The sequence below is a fragment of the Hyperolius riggenbachi genome, chromosome 2 (genome assembly GCF_040937935.1).
Source record: "Hyperolius riggenbachi isolate aHypRig1 chromosome 2, aHypRig1.pri, whole genome shotgun sequence".
Lineage (NCBI taxonomy): Eukaryota > Metazoa > Chordata > Amphibia > Anura > Hyperoliidae > Hyperolius > Hyperolius riggenbachi.
The window spans coordinates 544750278-544770136 of NC_090647.1; the positions used below are offsets into that span (position 1 = coordinate 544750278).

General features: G+C 47.9%; 1 protein-coding gene across 4 annotated transcripts in view; it reads left to right on the plus strand.

Moving 5' to 3' along the window:
- The window catches only part of LOC137547321 (pirin-like), a 79772-nt gene that overhangs the window by 16786 nt on the left and 43127 nt on the right, over window positions 1–19859 (plus strand). For all 4 annotated transcript variants that reach the window (XM_068270786.1, XM_068270789.1, XM_068270787.1 and 1 more), the window contains exon 4: window positions 18616–18699. In XM_068270786.1, coding sequence (XP_068126887.1) covers window positions 18616–18699 — 84 coding nt within the window. The remainder of the gene's footprint in view (window positions 1–18615; window positions 18700–19859) is intronic.

The following is a 19859-nucleotide window of genomic DNA, read 5'->3' on the forward strand; positions in this document are numbered from 1 at the left end:
CGCTTTATGTAACACCATTAATTGGTAGTTCAGTGTTACACATAATCTTCCTTTTATTTTCTAATGTGTCCTATTATATTGTGTTTATTGTGAGAATACTGTGTCACTATTTAATCTTCACTGTGAGTGCTGAGACCATCTCCATGTAGTTCATTGTGTACACCCGCTTTCATTTTTGGTGGTGTGCTTTCAAGTTTTTGCAGTTTATTTGCATCCCGTACTTAGTTATTTGCATAGCAAATGCTGATGATAGTTGGATGTGATGTAGAAAGGATTTAAAGCGGTATAGTCACCATAAAAAAATCAAATTTCACCAACAACTGCTCTGAGTGTATTAAGTGATAAAGATGCTAACCTTGCATTCAAAACTTTCACAACTTTTTCTGCTGTTATGATTTGTAGTTATATCACATACTTAAAGGGAAGGTTCACGCTGCTGAAAAAGACAAACTGCACTCACCTGGGGCTTCTTCCAGCTCCTGGCAGTCGATCGATGCCCTCGCCGCAGCTCCTCTCCCTCCCGGCGTCCAGCGGTGAAGAAGCCGACCTCGCCAGGTCGGCTTCCGTGCGCTCCACGGCGCGGGATCACGTGGTGTAGAGACGTCATCGGGTCTCTATGCCTGCGCAGTAGAGACCCGATGACGTCACGTACACCACGTGACACGCTCCGCGGAATGCACATGACGCTGACCCGGAAGCTGACCTGGCAAGGTCGGCTTCTTCACCGCTGGACGCCCGGAGGGAGAGGAGCTGCGCCGAGGGCACCAATCAACTGCCAGGAGCTGGAAGAAGCCCCAGGTGAGTGCAGTTTTTTGTTTGTTTTTTTTCAGCAGCGCGGATCTTCCCTTTAAGGAGCACTGGCTCTTTAGTAGTTCGTGCCAAACAGTTACATGCTGGGGGTTCTTTTTATCTATAACTAGCTGATTGCCCGGCGTTGCCCGGGTATGTATTTGGCTGGTGTTGGCTCTGCATACTTTTTCTAACCCAATTACTTAATGACCAAGTTTGTGAGCTTTGCTGTCTTTGGTATCAATAATTTGCATTGAAATGAAAAAATCAGATTGGCTGTTTGTGGCTCCACCCCCTTTTCTGAATTTGAACCCCAGTCACCCAATAACCAACTGTACCAGGTTTGAGGCCTGTGCCATTAACAGTTCAAGAATGGTAGCAATTATATATTCCCCTTGAAAAGCAATAGGTGGAGCCTAATTTTGTAGGCTCCACCCACTTTTCTGAATATTATTCCCAGTCACCCAGTGACCAACTGTGCAAAGTTTAAAAACCCTGCCATTAACAGAATGGCTGCAGTTTACATTTTCCCAGTGAAATTTGTATTTGTCTCCACCCACTGATGACCCGGCGTTGCCCGGGTATGTATTTGACTGGTGTGGGCTCCGCCCACTTTCTAACCCTAATGCACAAACACTCAATGACTAAGTTTGTGAGATTTGGGGTCCTTGGCATCAATAATTTGTATATTCCCATAGAAATTAAACAAATCAGATAGGCCGTTTGTGGCTCCGTCCCTCTCCAGCATTTGAACCCCAGTCACCCAATGACCAACTGTAGCAGGTTTGAGGCCTCTGCTATTAACAGTGTAAAAATGGCAGCAATGTAAATATTCCCCTTGAAAATCAAAAGGTGAATTTTGAATAGCTGCTGTAGGCTCCACCCACTTTTCTGAATATTAGTCCCAGTCACCCAGTGGCCAACTGTGTCACGTTTGAGAACCCTGCCAATAACAGAATGGCTGAAATCAATCTAACAAATCTGATTGGCTGTTTGTGGCTCCACCCCTTTAGTGAATTTGGACCCTAGTCACTCAATGACTGACTGCAGGGCCGGGCAGAGGCTGAAGAGGCTCCAGCCTCAGGGCGTAGTGTAGGAGGGGGGCGCACAATTCATTCTGCTGTCATTCCCTATTGTGCTTGAAGCACAAAGAAATAAGAAAAGGGCATACATAGCAGTGACTGGAAGCCAGATAACTAGAGATTAAGGTGTTGGGGATTTTGGGGGCCCTTAGTCTAGTCTGTCTTAGTCTAACAGCAATTAGTGTGTGGCGGCTGGGGTGGGAGGGATGGAGGGGCGCACTTCGCTGTATCAGCCTTGGGTGCTGAAGGACCTTATCCCGGCTCTGACTGACTGTATCAGGTTTGAGGCCTCTGCCACTAACAGTGTGAGAATGGTAGCAATGGGAATATTCCCCTTGAAAATCAATAGGTACATTTTGATTGGCTGTTGTAGGCTCCACCCACATTTCTGAATATTCATCCCAGTCACCCAGTGGCCAATTGTGTAAAGTTTGGGAACCCTGCCATGTTAAAAATGTAGTTGTTGGCACCGCCCACTTTTTCTAACCTTGACATACAGTCACTAAGTTATCAAGTTTATCGACTTTGGGGTCCTTGGTATCAATACTTTGTATATTCCCATTGAAAAATAAACAAATCTGGCTAATTGTGGCTCCGCCCCCTTTCCGAATTTGGACCCCAGTCACCCAGCGACCAACTGTACCAGGTTTGAGGAATCTGCTTTTCACAGTATAAGAGAATGGTAGCAGATGAAATATTCCCTTTGAAAATCAAAAGGTGAATTTTTATTGGCTGTTGTAGGCTCCACCCACCTTCCAAAATCTTAATCTCAGTCACCCAGTGACCAATTGTGCAAAGTTTGAGAACCCTGCCATTAAAGGTGTAAAAATGGCTGCAGTTTATATTTTCCCAATAAAAGTTTTTTGGGCTCCGCCCACTTTTTGTAACCTTGACACACACACAGTCACTCAATGACCAAGTTTGTGAGCTTTCAGGTTCCTGACATAAAAAATATGTGAATGGAAGCAGTTTATTCACCAAGGAAATCTGATTGGCTGTATGTGGCCCCGCCCCTTTAGTGAATTTGGACCCCAGTCACCCAATGACCGACTGTAGCAGGTTTGAAGCCTCTGCCATTAAAAGTGTAAGAATAGCAGCAGTTTAAATATTCCCCTTGAAAATCAATAGGTGAATTTTGATTGGCTGTTGTAGGCTCCACCCATTTTCTTGAATCGTAATCATATTCACCCAGTGACCAAGTGTACCAAGTTTGAGAACCCTGCGATTAACAGTCTAAGACTGGCTGCAGTTTACATTTTCCCATTTAAATGAATGGCTGAAATTTGATTGGCAGTTTTATGCTCCGCCCACTTTTCCTGGACTTGTAACCTCGGTCACCAACTGTGCCATGTGTGGGGACTCTGGCTTGATTACTGTAATAATGGCAGCCTTTTACATTTTTTCCATTGACTTGAATGGGTAAAATCTGATTTGCTGTTTGTAGCTCCGCCCACGTGTGCAGGGGGGCCGCGAGACCCCCAGAACATATCATCCCTGGTAGTAAGGGATCTGTGTACCAAGTTTCGTTCAAATCGGTCAAGCCGTTTTCGCGTGATCGCGGCACACGCACGCGCACGCACGCACGCACACACGCACGCACGCGCACACACGCACACGCACACCCCCCCCCCCCCCCCCCCCGATTTTATATATGTTACGGCCAGAACCCGAAGTGTGGCCACTTCGCGTTCTGGCCAGCCACTTCGGGTTCTGGCCGGCCAATGTGCGAAGTGGCCGCAGCGCAGCGGCCAATGTCAGAAATGTAATGTTTACACTTATTTTACGGCCGTCTCGCTGCGGCCAAATGTATTAAAAGTTGCTTAATTTAATTAAATATAGCCGGCGGCAATGTGATAGATGAAGCCGCCGGCTTTCGCACTGCCTCCTCCTCCTCTCCTCCTCCTCCCCCCCCCCGCCTCTCTCCTCTCCCTGCCTTCCATACAATACGGAGCCGCCGGGAGAGTCGTTCGTCGTGGCAGGAGAGCAGAGTGGGGAGGCTGCAGACATTGCTTCTGCCAGCGCCCGCTCTGCAGGAACGGCAGGATTCCCCTGCCGCGACGAACGACTCTCGGGGACACGCGTGTCCCCGCCCGGCTGCTCCGTATGTCGTATAGGGAGGCAGGGAGAGGAGGAGGAGGCAGTGCGAAAGCCGGCGGCTTCATCTCATTGCCGCCGGCTATATTTAATTATATGAAGCAACTTTTAATACATTTGGCCGCAGCGAGACGGCCGTAAAATAAGTGTAAACATTACATTTCTGACATTGGCCGCTGCGCTGCGGCCACTTCGCACATTGGCCGGCCAGAACCCGAAGTGGCCGGCCAGAACTAGAAGTGGCCACACTTCGGGTTCTGGCCGTAACATATATATATAGATATATTCCTCCTCTTCCATTTATTTCCCTGCCTAGCTGTTTATCCAATACATGATCCCCTACTCACTTGTGTTTACAAGCAAGGCTGCGGTGATTCAGCGATTGGAGGACAAAAGAAAAAAAGTAAAGGGCAGAAATTACATCAGGATTTAGTCTAAACTGTGGGCAAAAGACGGTTCCCACCAGGAACAGAATTTTCTTCATTTACTATATTCACTGAAATCAAAACGTGTGTGTGTGTGTGTGCGTGTGTGTGTGTGTTTTTTCCCTGGCATAGGCCTCAATTCATCAAAACTTATCGAATAAATTATTGACAGCTCGGTAAAATACCGAACTCGGTAAGTTGATTTCAGGATTCATCATAGTTATCTACAGCTGTTAGCGAGCATTCGGTAATCATTCGTTAATGATGCGGTAAAACGTAAGAAAGGTGCAATTCATGAAAATGAAAGTGGGCGTGGTTGACCGTTAAATTTAGGATTAGTCATCTCCTTCACTGCTCTGTCGTTATTCCTGTCAGATCATTGCTGACAGAGAAGATGGAGCCATTTGAAGTGGTTATGTATCAGCTGAGAGTGATTCAAAGGCGCAGAAGGGCAACAATAAGGTCTAGAACCAGATCAATTTGCAAGAGAATGGATTTATTTGCTATAACAGGACATCGGCACTTCTCTTTAATCATCTTGTAAGAGAACACACAGTCAGGCAGTGCCAGGGTTAACTAATTTGCTAGCTGCACTATATTTTTTCAGAAAAGGCTCCTATCAAGCTGTAGCTGGCGAAATTGTGGGATTGTCCCAAGCCACTTCCAGAATCCTGGTCCAGGTGTTAAGCCCTATTAGGAATGTTGCTATGTGGTGTTCAAATGACTGCCTTTTACCCACAATTCCATGGGAATCTTATAGCCTTGTGTTAAATTACTGCTGTAAAATAGAAATATCGACACGTTACCGAATGGTTACCGCATTGTTATCGATATTTTATCGAATTCACACCGAATGCGGAAAAACCTTGATGAATACAACTAGAAATCGATAAACTTCGAATTCAGTAGTTTAACGAACTATAAAGAGTTATCTCAAATTCAATGATGAATCAAGGCCATAGTATGGCTGATCCTCCTGCTTTAACCTCAGAACAAATCAAATGCATTTAACTAGTTAAACACTCAGGGCCCTTTCGCACTGGCGCGGTGCGTTGTGGCAAATTGCCGCACAGTTACCGCAGCCTAATGTAACCCTATGGGGAAGCTCTTACTTCCCACGTTGAGGTGGGAAATGTAACGCTAGCGCTGAACTATGTTACTGTGCGGGACCCGTGGCGACCTGCAGCGATCTGCATTGGCGCAGAAGTCATGTTATTCTATGGTAACATAGTGTTTTTTGTTTTGTTTTGTTTTTTTAAAGTTGGTGTTGCGGCGTGGAATCGTATTTTTACAATACGCTTCCGGATACCCGAAGCAAGAAGTGACCGCAAGCTCACACCACTTCCTGCTTGGCTGGTGGCCAGACAGGGAACACTGTGTACTAACGCGGTGTTCCCTGAAGGCCTGTTTTTGGCAGTGTGGTGCGGCGGAAGTGACGCACTGCATCGCTGACGCTGGTTTACAGTGTGAAACCAGCCTGAGGATTTTTGCTCCTTAACGATTAGAGCAATTTTCCCCTTTCAGTGCTCCGCCCTTTCATTCACCAATAACTTTATCCCTACTTATCACAACAATATGATCTATATCTTGTTTTTTTCACCACCAATTAGGCTTTCTTTGAGTGGTACATTTTGCCAAGAATTATTTTATACTAAATGCATTTTTGTGGGAATAATACGAACAAAATGGATAATTTTTTTTATTTTTTTTTATTTTTTTTTTTAGCATTTTCAGCCGTTCTAGATTTATTCTACCGTAATTAAAACCTACGTATTGTATTTGTCCATTTGTCCCAGTTATTACACCATTTAAAGGGACCGTAAACTGAGAATGATATGGGTTTTTCCTTTTAAAATAATACCAGTTGCCTGACTCTCCTGCTGATCCTGTGTCTCTAATACTTTTAGCCACAGCCCCTGAATAAGCATGCAGATCAGATGCTGTGACTGAAGTCAGACTGGATTAGCTGCTTGTTTCAGGTGTGTGATTTATTATTTATTTATTGTATTTATAAAGCGCCAACATATTACGCAGCGCTGAACATTAGTTTAGGTTACAGACAATATTTAGGGGTCACATACAGCAATATGGCAATACAGGAATACAAGAAAACCAGATCACACAGCACAGTATGAGTACAAGGTAATGCTTAGTCAGTCACTGGAGGGGAGCATGGAGATTAGGCAAGTTAGATTCACTCAAATGCATAGCATGAGTTCACAGTAATGGAGGTGCAAGATCAGGTAGGACACAAAAGGAGGACCCTACGCAAAGGCGTACAATCTAGAGGGAGAGGTAAGGACACGAATGGTAGGGGACCAGAGTTCAGCTGTGGGTTTAGAGCACTTGTGAGGGGTAGTAGGCCAGAGTGAAAAGGTGAGTTTTGAGGGCCTTCTTGAAGATGTTGAAGGAGGGGGCTGCCCTAATGGGAGGAGGTTGGGAGTTCCATAGTGTTGGAGCAGCTCTTGTGAAGTCCTGGAGGCGTGCATGGGACTGTGTAATGCGGGGGGCGGTCAGGTGAAGTTCCTTGGAGGAGCGGAGTGAGCAGCTAGGTGTGTACCTCTGAGTGAGATCGGAAATGTAGGTTGGACAGGTTTTGTGGACAGATTTGTAGGTCAGACACAGTATCTTGAATCTGATTCTGGACTGGATAGGAAGCCAGTGGAGGGATTCAAGGAGGGGATCCGCCGTGGTGGAGCGATGGGAGCAGTGGTTAATTCTGGCTGCCGCATTCATGATGGACTGCAGTGGGGCTATTCGGGTCATAGGGAGACCAGACAGAAGGGCATTGCAGTAGTCAAGGCGGGAAATTATGAGGGCATGGATGAGGAGTTTGGTGGTGGCAGAGGTCAGTAAAGGGCGGATCCTGCAGATGTTACGAAGGTGGAAGTTGCAGGACTTTGTGAGGTTTTGGATGTGGGGAGTGAAGGAGAGTGCGGAGTCCAGGGTGACACCCAGACAGCGGGCTTGAGAAGTAGGGTGAATGGTAGTGTGGTTAACAGTGACATGCACATCTGGGAGGTTTATGGATGTCCGGGGTGGAAAGATCATAAATTCCGTTTTGTCTAGGTTTAGTTTCAGGAACCTAGCGGACAACAAGGAGGAGATGGCTGATAGACAGGAGGAGACCTTGTCCATGGTAGTGGGGGGATATGTCAGGGGTGTGGAGGTAGAGCTGGGTGTCATCAGCATACATATGATAGTTAAAACCCATGGAGGAGATAACCTTGCCAATGGAAAATGTGTATAGGGAGAACAGTAGGGGGCCAAGGACCGAGCCTTGGGGGACTCCCACCGAGAGGTGGTTGGGGGTGGATGAGGACTCATTGAAAGAGGTTGTGAAGGAGAGGTAGGATGAAAGCCAGGTCAGGGCGAGGTCGTGAATTCCCATGGACTGAAGGAGTAGGGGATTACCTACTGTGTCAAAAGCTGCCACTACTGAAGCTAAAGAGATCAGCAGGACTGCCAGGCAACTGGTATTGTTTAAAAGAAAACATCCATATCCCTCTCAGTTAAGGTTCCCTTTTCTGTTTTGGGTCCTTCACTAATTACACGCTATTTTTTTTTTTTGCAAAAATAACAGTAATACACCCTCATAACCTACATATTACAAAAGTTGAGTCCCTAAGGTAACAATTTATATATGTATTTTTTTTAAATGTCACTTTTTATTTAAAAAAGAAAAAAAAAAGTGTTTTATTTTGTAAATATGGGAAGGGCGGTAAGGGGGTTAATTGGGGTGTGCAGGGGATTTTATGTATGTATATTTAATGAGATGTATGTAGGTGTAATTTTACTATTTGGTCTCTAGATGTTCCCCCTCTCTTTATTCCGATGTGTGTATCTTTTACTGCATATTCGCGTTACAGGAAGTAAAGCGTGTATGCCTTACTTTCACTTTGGTCAATGACCACAGCATCTCATTGATACCAGTTTCATTGATCATGGGCATTTACAGTGGTGAATGGGAACAAACGGGTAGTGATGAGAAGGTGGGTTCGGGAGCAATCAGAGAGTGGGCACAGCAGCAGTATACTAATATCTATGTCCCTGGCACTTCAGATGATGTACTGCAGGACATAGAAATACTGCATGCTGTGCAGTAACTAGCTAAAGCCCATCTAAAGAAAAAGTGGAAAGCAAGCCGCGGAGATAGTGCTGTGAGTACAGTATTGCTGCCCTGCCTGTCTTTTCAGTCATGTAGTGGTCATTGGCTTGGCCCTCTGCCAGCGCCTATCATTCTGCAGGAAGCTAGGATTGCACTCCTGTCTGCTAGATCCAGCTGGTCCCACCTCCTGCACACTTATGCTAGGCGACACATGTATGAGGATACGCAGTCTGTTTGCCTATGGGAGAGAGGCTGGAGGATCGCTGATTCTAGGCAGAGGTAAATTGGTCTTTTGTCTCAGAAAAATGTCAGACAGTGTGAGGGAGACAGGCCACCTACCGCCACACAACATTGCAGTTCTGACAGATAAGACATACAGGGCAGTTCTCTTCTCTTAATATTTTGTTTTAGAAGTCTGCAAAATGCCCACTAGAGGTCACTGTTTTACTAAAGTTGATATGCTTCAGTTCATGTACAGAACCTCAGAATCAGAATCAGAATCACTTTATTCGCCAAGTACGACAGTTGTCGTGCCTGGAATTGGTTGTGGTACACATGGCATAGGCATTCTTACATGACGGACAAAACAAGAACAGACAGGAATATACAACGAGACAGATATAGTAGCATAGATTGTAGAAACTGGGGAACAGTTCATTTGAGAGCACTGGCAGCTAGAGTGAAGGGCAGTACTGCCCACAGTGGTGAGAGTTCAAGGATCCGAGCATTGGCTAGGGGCTAGGTGCTGCGGACGGTGACGGAGGGAGGGTTTGGAGTTAAGGTGGAGGACAGCTTGAGGGAAGAATGTGTTCCTGCGCCTGGTAGTTCTGGAATAGATGGTCCTGTAACGTCGGCCTGTTTGCATAAATTTGAAGTAGCGGTTCCCCGGGTGAGAGGGGTCCTGTGAAATCTTGGAAGCCCTCGACCCCAGTCTCGCTGTGTGGAGGAGGTCCAGTGGTGGCAGGGGCGATCCTATGATCTTCTCCGCCGTGTTAATTACCCTTTGGAGTTTGTACTTGTCCTTGGTGGATGCCCCTGCATACCATACAATGACGGAGGAACAGAGTATGGATTCCGTGGTAGCAGTGTAAAAGCTGGTCAGCAGTTCGCGTGGCATACCGAATCTCTTCAGTTGACGCAAGAAGAATAGCCTCTGCTGGGCCTTCTTCTGTATCCTGGAGGTGTTTTGCTCCCACCTAAGGTCCTTAGTTATGGTTGTACCGAGGAACCGTACGTCGGACACCCTGGAGACTGTATCTCCATCAATGAGGACTGGGGAGAGTGTGGAGGGGTGCTTCCTGAAGTCTACAATGAGCTCAACAGTTTTTGTCGCATTGAGAACGAGCTTGTTTCCCTTGCACCAATTGCTGATCCTCTCAATCTCGCTTTGGTAAGTGTGCTCACCTCTGTTGTCGATGAGGCCGATGATAGTGGTGTCGTCTGCGAATTTGATGACTTTGACGGAGTCTGCAGATGAGGTACAGTTGTTGGTGTACAGAGAAAAAAGTAGCGGGGACAGCACACACCCTTGCGGAGCCCCTACGTTGGTGGTTTTTTCGTGGGAGGAGCATTTTCCGAGCTTAACCCGCTGCGTTCTGTTGGAGAGAAAGTCGTTGACCCATGCACACAGGGTGGGATTGACTCCAAGCTGCCTAAGGTTGTCGAGCAGGATGACAGGGCAGATGGTGTTGAACGCAGAGCTAAAATCCAAGAACAGGATCCTAGCATAGGAGTCTGGTTTGTCAAGGTGCTCTGTGATGTATGACAGGCTGATGTTTATGGCATCCTCCACGGACCTGTTGGCTCTGTATGCAAACTGGTGCGGGTCGAGGAGGGCGTCAGTGGAGCACTTCAGGAGGGCCAGAACAAGACGTTCGAGGATCTTTGCGATGACAGGGGTAAGGGCTACAGGTCTGAAGTTATTAAGTTCTGTGTTCCCTGGCTTTTTGGGAATTGGGATAATCAGAGATCTTTTGAGGCAGGAGGGTACTTTGCCTTCCGCTAGGGACCTGTTGAAGATGGGGGTCAGTGCAGGAGCAAGTTGATCTGCACAGATTCTCAGGCAGGTTGATAACACACCGTCTGGACCGGCGGCTTTCCTGGGGTTGATTCTGCGGAGGAGTCTCAGTACGTCCACTTCCTGGACCACAACTGGCACAGGGGGGTTGTGATCCGGCGGTGGGGATGGGAGGGGAGGAGCTCCCCTTGGCACGGGTGCAGGGACCCCTAGCTGCACAGATTGGTGCTCAAATCTGCAGTAGAACTCGTTGAGCTCTGCAGCCAGTTCGGTGCTTGGGATCGCATCATGATGTGTGGGGGCTTTGAAGTTCGTCACCGCTCTAAAGCCTTTCCATACCTCCCGTGGGTTGTTGGACTGGAGACTAAGACTCAGCTTGTCAGAGTAGGCCCTTTTTGCAGCTCTCAGTTCTCGGTTTAGGGAGTTCCTAGCTGCCCTGAAATCCTCAGGGGAGCCGGACTTGTGTGCCTCCTCCTTGATTTTTCGCAGCCGGCGCAGCTTGCTGTTGAACCAAGGCTTGTTGTTTGGGAAGACCTTCAAGGTCTTAGTTGGGACGCATGACTCTTCGCAGAAGCTGATATAGGAAGTGACGTTCTCTGTCCACTCCTCCAGGGAGGGTGCCTCCAGGGTCGTCCAATCAGTGCAGTCGAAACATGCCTGTAACTCAAGCTTTGCCTCCTCTGTCCATTTCCTGACAGTCTTGGTGATGGGCTTCGAGGACTCAAGGAGCCTTCTGTAGGTGGGGATCAGGTGGATAAGGTTATGGTCAGAGTTCCCCAGGGCAGCTCCCTGAACAGCTTTGTACGCGTTCTTTAGAACTGTGTAGCAATGATCTAGGGTGTTGTGATTTCTGGTGGGGCACGTGATGTGCTGCTTATACCGAGGCAGCTCCTGACGCAGATTTGCATTGTTGAAGTCCCCCAGAATGATGAAGAGGGCTTCCGGAAGTGCAGTTTCCCACTGGGAGATGGTGTCGCTAAGTGTTCGAATGGCATTCGTGGTGTTAGTATCCGGGGGGATGTAGACCCCGATGAGGACAAATGAGGAGAACTCGCTGGGTGCATACTGTGGCCTGCAATTTAAGGCTAGGAGCTCAACGTCTGGTGTGCAGACCTTACATAGGGTTGCTGAGCTAGTGCACCAAGCGGTGTTTATGTAAAAGCATATGCCTCCTCCCCTCTTTTTCCCGGAAAGGGCCTGATCGCGATCTGCACGGAGGAGGTTGTAGCCTGGCACGTGTAGTGAGTTGTCCGGTACGTTGTCATTCAACCAGGTCTCGGTGAAGCAGAGGACAGGAGTGTTCTTGGCGATGGAGGATTTGCTGTCAAGCAGTAGGAGTAGCTCATCCACCTTGTTTGGGAGGGAGCATACATTTGCCAGGAGGATGGCCGGGACTGGAGAGCGAAGTCCTTTCCTTTTTAGTCTCACCAGTCTCACCTGTAAACCTGATGGGTTTACAGGTTTTGCCCGGCAAGCTCATAGTGTCCCGGAGTGTGTAAGAGGCTGGAAAGTACTAAAAAAGCCTATGTACTAAAAAAAAAAACTGTGCAAAACAGAATTTTTCCTTCTTAGCTATTCAGGTTGGAAGGAGCTCTGAGGTGCCCCACAAGGCATCACTGCTGAATATGCAAAACGCCCCATTGCTGTCCCTAATAGCTAAACACGCCTCCAGAACTGCATTGATAAGCAAACTGACACATGATTGCACTCCAGAGGTTCTGGAGGTGTGTTTAGCTCACAGGGACATCAAGGGATGATTTGCATATTCAGAAGCGATGCATTGTGGGGCACCTCAGAGCTCACTCCAACCTGAATAATCGCAGATACTTCTGTTTTACGCTTATCCTCATGTAAAGCAGAATTTTGCCTTCTTAAAACATAAGGTATGTGCTAACATTCAGGTTAAAGTGGGCATTTGAGGTCTACCATGATGCATCACTGCTGAATATGCAAATTGTCCCTGATGGCTAAACACTCCCCCGGAATCAGGGATGTGGAATCAGTACATAAATCATCCGACTCCTCAGTTTATGAAACCACCGACTCCAACTCCGACTCCGGGTACCCAAAATGACTCCACAGCCCTGTCTGAAACTGCTGGAATGCAATGATAAGCAAGCTGACTCGTCAATGCGTTCCAGAGGTTCTGGAGGTGTGTGTGTGCTTTTTACACATCCGTTTGTGCCCCTCTGAATTTAAGCATTTTCTTACTTAACCTCCCTGGCGGTAAGCCCGAGCTGAGCTCGGGCTATGCTGCGCAGGAGGATTTCTCAGGGCCTGCTGGGGCGATTCGCCCCATTCAAAGTGCTGTGCGCGCAGCCGCGCGCACAGCTCGATCGCCGCCGCTCTGCGGCGATCGGCCGCACGCAGCGGCGAAAGAGGGCCCCCGCCAGAGCCCTGCGCTGCCCGGACCAATGAGTTCCGGGCAGCGCTATGGGCTGGATCGAGTGCGCATGACGTCAGGACGTCGGCTGACGTCCATGACGTCATGCCGATCGTCGCCATGGCGACAGGAGAAGCCAAACAGGGGAACGCGTTATATACGCGCTCCCCTGTTTGCTATTGATGCCGGCGACGATCGCACTAGAGGGCCACATGCGCCCTCTAGTGGTGTTTCATGTAGCTACCACTCTGGTAGCTTTACATGAAACAAAAAAAAAAAAATTTAAAAAAACGTTTTTTTTGCCCATTTGCAAAAAAAAATTAACCGCCAAGGAGGTTAAAGGAGTTATCGGGGAAAAAAACTACAAATGAGCTTTACTCACATGGGTCTTTCTCCATCCAGCCCCTTGCAGCCGACTGTCCCACGCGGCTCCCCGCCGCTGTCCCGCTCTTGCCGCTCGGTATTCAGCCCGACTGCGGTGTCGGCCTTACTGCATCTGCGTGAAGCGTCACTGTCAATCATGGCCACGTGGGCCGCACCTGCGCAGTTCGCCGCGGCCCACGTGCCCATGATTGACAACAGCGCTTTGCGCAGCTGCAATACCGAGCGGCGAGAGCGGGACAGCGGAGGTGACAGCCGACTGCAAGGAGCTGGATGGAGAAAGCCCCACGTGAGGAAAGTTCATTTGTTACTCCTTTAGAGGGACACCTAAGCCAGGAATAAAAAAAAAATCTGTCTTGCTTGCCTGGGGCTACTACCAGCCCCCTCCAGCCGTCCCGTGCCCTTGCAGTTAGTCACGAAGCCTCCCGCCCCCCTGGCCATGCCTATCCTTTATGTTCCTGCCCTCAATAGTGTCTTGCACAGGCACAGGACGCTATTGCGGACGGGAGCGCGAAGAAAAATACGCGTGGCCAGGCCTGTCTGACCTGTCAGCCAAAATGAAACTAGCTGGCAGCGGGAGTCCGGAGGCTCTGTGAGTGGCTGCGAAGGCACAGGACGGCTGCAGGGAGCTGGTAGAAGCTACAGGCAAGTAAAACTAACTTTTTTCATTGTTGGCTTAAGCGTCCATTAACTAAGAAAAACGGTTTGTTTTTATTCCTGGCTGAAAGTGACCCTTTAAGTATGAACCTAGTCTTAAAGAGGATCTGTAACATGAAAAGATCCCCTGGGGGGTACTCACCTCGGGTGGGGGAAGCCTCCGGATCCTAATGAGGCTTCCCACGCCGTCCTCCATCCGTCAGGGGTCTCGCTGCAGCCCTCCGTGGAGTCCGTGCAGCGGTGACGTCAATATTTACCTTCCTGGCTCCTGCGCAGGCGCTCTGGCGGCTGTCGGCTCCGAACTACACGGAAATACCCGATCGCCGTCGGATCTGCTCTACTGCGCAGGCGCAAGTTTCCTGCGCCTGCGCAGTAGAGCGGACCCGAATGAGATCGGGTATTTCCGTGTAGTTCGGAACGGAAAGCCGCCACGGCGCCCCCGCTGGAGCCAGCAAAGGTAAATATTGAACTGACAGTCGGCACAGTCGCCGGCTGTTCGGAGGGCTGCGGCGAGACCCCCGTGGGACAGAGGATGGGAAGCCTCATTAGGATCCGGAGGCTTCCCCCACCCGAGGTGAGTACCCCCCAGGGGATCTTTTTCATGTTACAGAGTCTCTTTAATGTCGGTTATGTAGAAATGCCAGGTTGCATAATGGCTAAGCTGGCTGGGCATAAGTGAGTAACTTCCATGCATGCCCAGTAGAATGAAGACACTCATGCATGGCTTTTTTCCTTCATGTACAAGTGCTTCGTTCTACTGGGCATGTGCGAACCTTACTTATGCATGCCCAGTCCGGATGCTACCCAAAAAATAGCAGCTGTTCTGGGCAACCAATCAGAACCTTTGATCTGGGCATCTGCTCCACCTTTCCTCCGCTCCCACTTTTCTTGTGCTGGTTTGACCAATATGCCCCACTGTTTGAAAAGTGAAACAATATTTGGGATATATTGCCCTCAGACCAACTGGTATTTTTCATGCAAGCAAACAAGAACCACATGGAATACATCTGCTAAAGGTTCATATTATCATGTAAAGCAATGGATGAGATGACATCACCAGAGAGGATTCTGGGAATTCCACAGGCAGCCTGTCTCTCTTGTCCAGACCATCGCCCAGGGCTCATTTATGTGACGGATGTCTTTCAGATGTCTGCAGGAATCTGCCTATGTAGTCAGTCTGCTGGTGGATTTATGATTTGCAGTGATGTTCGGCATTTGGAGGATGATCTATTCTTACCATGTCATTTCAATATGTAATCACTTTGCACCCCTTCACTGCTAACTCACCGAAACTTCACAAACTTCACAGAGCACAGACAGAGGCCAGCAGCAAGCTGAGATGGGAATGCTGAGTAGTATGCAGTGACCCCCACACTGCAGGTTGGCTTTAGAGTATAGACTCCTGGCCATGGGGGTGGGGGAGAGTTATAGGATTAGGGGTACTTCTGCTTGTCAATGTAAATTCAGGATAAGTTTTACAGTTTTATAAAGTAGCAAATCACACACAAGCCAGACTAAGTACGCTGTTAGACATCAGTCACTGGTATATAAAAACTTAAGGGAAAGTTTGGAATGCATTCATATAAAGCAAACCCGAAGCGATATATACTGTGTGTCTAAATATATATCCATAAGAAATCTATAAATACAGAGGGGCTGCAGCACACAACAGGAAAACCGTGACAGGGGCTCTTGGTTACGCTTTAACGCGCTTAAGCTCACCAACTGCGCCAAAGTGTCCCTCCCCAATCTGGTGAGTCCTACTCTAACCAGGCAAATTGCCAATTTTTATAAGCAGTCTAGCGGGAACTAACCCAAAAAAGGAAATTAAAAGCACCTCACCCTTCACTAGCTACCAAACAAACTCTCTGAACATGTGCAATCCACTCATTTATATACTTAACTGTGCTAGAGGTGGGCGTGGTTATGCAGGCTCACAGGGGAAAGTTATAAATAAATTACCGTATATACTCGCATATAAGCCGACCCGCATATAAGCCGACCCCCCAACTTTTACCTGAAAAAACAGGGGAAAATGATTGACCCCCATATAAGCCGGGGGTAGGAAATGCTGGCAGCCTTATTCCCCTAGTGTGTCCCAGTATAGCTAGTAAAGTGCCCAGTATGGGTAGGTAGTGCCCCAGTATAGCTAGTATAGTGCCCAGTATAGCTAGTATAGTGCTCAGTATAGCTAGTATAGTGCTCAGTATAGCTAGTATAGTGCCCCAGTTTAGCTAGTATAGTGCCCCAGTTTAGCTAGTATAGTGCTCAGTATAGCTAGTATAGTGCCCTGCCCCACACGCTCCCTCCCTCCCTCCGCGGCCGCTGCTGCTGCTGCTGCTATTACCTGCTTCAGCGGCCGCTTCCTAATCCGGGTTCCCCTCTTCATCCTGCGGACTCCGTAAGTGTATCACAGCAGCGCGCCCGGCGCTGCTGCTGTGACGATGCAGGGGCCAGGAAAGAGCGGTTCCCCTGGTAACGGCGATGCGCCGTTACCAGGGGAACCGCTCTTTCCTGCCCCCTGCATCGTCACAGCAGCAGCGCCGGGCGCGCTGCTGTGATACACTTACGGAGTCCGCAGGATGAAGAGGGGAACCCGGATTAGGAAGCGGCCGCTGAAGCAGGTAATAGCAGCGGCCGCGGAGGGAGGGGGCGAGCAAGCGGGCGGGCGGGGGGCGCAGACCACCACCCACGACTCGCATACAAGCCGACCCCCCAACTTTTGGCCCCCTTTTTGGGGGTCAAAAATTCGGCTTGTATGCGAGTATATGTAATTTCCTTTTTTCCCATTTAGTTGACTTTTGGGTTTTTGGATTAGTTCCCACTAGACTGCTGATAAAAACTGGCATTTTGCATGGTAGAGTAGGACTCACCAGATTGGGGAGGGACACCTTTATCACGATTGAGAAAAATGTTACAATTTAAAATACAAAAAAACACATACTGTACATAAAAAGTACATTTCTTCCAGAATAAAATGTGCTATAAATTACTTTTTTCCTATGTTGCTGTCACAGTTGGTAGTAGAAATTTGACTGGATGACAGGTTTTGGATGAGCCCATCTCCTCATGGAGGATTCTCAGGGTTTTCTTTATTTTGCAAAAGTACTTAGTGAACGGTTGCACAACCCAACTGCCAGGTGTGTGTGTGTGTGTGTGTTTGTGGTTGGGGGGGGGGGGGGGGTATAGGTAGCCTCCATCTTTATGTAGACTCTTTCCAGGGAGTGCTTTTGCTTACATTGATTACGGTCATCCATCTGAAACTGAGAAAATTAGATTTTTTTTTTTTAAATATATCCTTTCCATTAATTTTACAATTTCTGCTGCAGTCTTTTGAGTACTTGGCTGGTAATCAAGGGCGTAATAATAGACCCTGCAAAGGATGCAGCCGCAGGGGAGCCCATAAGCCACAGGGGGCCCCGTCCTGAGAGACTGACAACTAAGGGCAAGGAGAGAAAACAACTTTCTGCTCTCTCCACCTGACAACAATGACTGCATCTGCTTAGCCGCTGATAAGGAATCATACAAAGTTTTGCAGACAAAGATGTATAGATTTGTTTTGGAAGGAGGGGGCCCCATCCAAAGTTTTGCAGGGGGGCCTGTTGATTTCTAGTTACGCCCCTGCTGGCAATACATTTTAACAATCGTACTGCTGGCATTTCTACTGAACAAGCCTGTGTATTTTGTTGTTGAAGAAACGATCATCACATTGCTGACGGCTGCTCTGTTTATCCTGCGATCAGACCACCCATATTTGGTACATCTGGAGAAATGTCCCGTCGTCATAAAATAAAAAAGTCAAAATAAGGGCCAATAAAACTTACGCAAGTCATGTCCTCTGCACTGAGTATCCAGACACGGCTGTGTGTTCTCATCGTGCATCAGTTTTCCAAAGTACTTAAAGAAGTTATCAGCCCAATAATGCTTCCCCCCGCTCTACTTACCCGGGGCTTCCTCCAGCCCCTTGCAACCGACACGCCCCACGTCGCAGCTCTGCTCCCAGCCGCTGGCCCGGGTCCCCACCGGTGCAGAGGCCGACCTCGAGGTCAACCTCTACTGCACCTGCGCAGTACACTCTGGACAACGTGGACTTGATTGACAGCTGTGCTTGCACAAGTGCAGTAGAGGTCGGCCTCTGCACCGGTGGGGACCCAGGGCCGGCGGGTGGGGGCGGAGCTGTAGCGTGGGACGTGTCAGCTGCAAGGTGCTGGAGGAAGCCCTGGGTAAGAAGAGCGGGGGGCAGCATTATTGGGCTGATAGCTCCTTTAAAGGACACCTGACCTGAGACAAAGCTACCGACGGTAAGCACAGAGGTATATTCATGCTGGATCCACATACCTCTGTGCGTTGTCCGTTCCTCTCCTCATTCCCCTGGTCTCCATAATCATTTCTTGAAAAATTAGATTTTTTTTTTTTTGCTAAAGTCAAATTTTCAGACAGGAAGAGGTGGGCTTATGGCAATGTTCCTCCCATTCTTTCCTCTTCCCCGCCCCATTCACCTTAATTGGTGAGGAAGAGAAGTGAATGGGTGGGGGATTGGAAGGAACAACAACACGAGGAATGGAAAACACAGCAGAATATTTTAATTAACTGAGAATTATTTGCATCTCACTGACACTTCCTATCTATAATATCATAAAGTTGTCAAGGGGGAAAAAAAGTATTATATTATCTTCTAGGTCACTTATCTTCTTGATGGAGGCTCAACAGACCATGAAGACTTCTGTGGACACGCTGGCAGGCTGGATCCAGGGGATCTGCAGGTACGGTACATAGATGGAACTATTGAGCTTGATCTAAAGCCAGCCATACACAGGGTGATAACCGCTCACAAGGGCAAGCGTTCGAATCCTTCCCAGTCAAACATTGATTGGGAAATGGAGATTACTCACACCTCAGTGTTGGGCTTTTTAGAAAAAAAGTGTGATTAAAATTTGAAGACACCACTGCTGTGGGGGTATTTTTTTCTTTTTACGGCAAAAGCTATGGTGTTGTTAATCATGCTGTTTTCTCTTTTAATTAATCTAAGTTGCTTCCATTGGTATGATCCATCCATAAATAAGATTGTGGACTCTCTTCCATTCCACAAAGATCATAGTGCAGGTTTTTACATCATTAATAATCCTAAATCCTTAAAGAGGAACTCCAGTGAAAATAACGTACAACACACAATAACATATACAATATATAATAATTATGTATAAATGATTTAGTCAGTATTTGCCCGTTGTAAAATATTTTAAATCCCCGAGTTACATTCTGACATTTATTACATGGCGACATTTTTACTGTTGGCAGGTGATGTAGCTGCTGCATGCTTTTTGACAGTTGGAAACAGCTGTAAACAGCTATTTCCCACAATGCAACAGGGTTCACAGACAGGAAACTGCCAGGAGTACCACGGTCCTCAGAGTTTCTTGTGGGAGGGGTTTCACCACAATATCAGTCATACAGCGCCCCCTGATGGTCTGTTTGTGAAAAGGAATAGATTTCTTATGTAAAAGGGAGTATCAGCTACTGATTGGGATACAGTTTAATTCTTGGTCGGAGTTTCACTTTAAACTGTTGTCACCAGACTTGTGACGCTCTCCACTGGCATTTTGTGGTGCCTCCAAGTTTGAGGGAAGGGATACTTTAAAGCACATAACATAAGAGGTGATCAATGGCATTCTCATTTTCTAGACTTCCAGTCACACCTTCCGCACTCCTCCAGTCAGGCCTGATAGGGATGATTGGACAGGAGGCTGAAGGACCATTGATAGGGAAACAGGATTGAAGAAGAGGCCTTCAGCCCACCTCACAACAGGCCTTCAGCACGCCTCCCATCATGCAGGCCTTCTGCACACTTCCACACCTCCCATCAGGCCTTCTGCACACTTCCACACCTCTCGTCAGGCCTTAAGCACGCCTCCAGTTAAAAGAA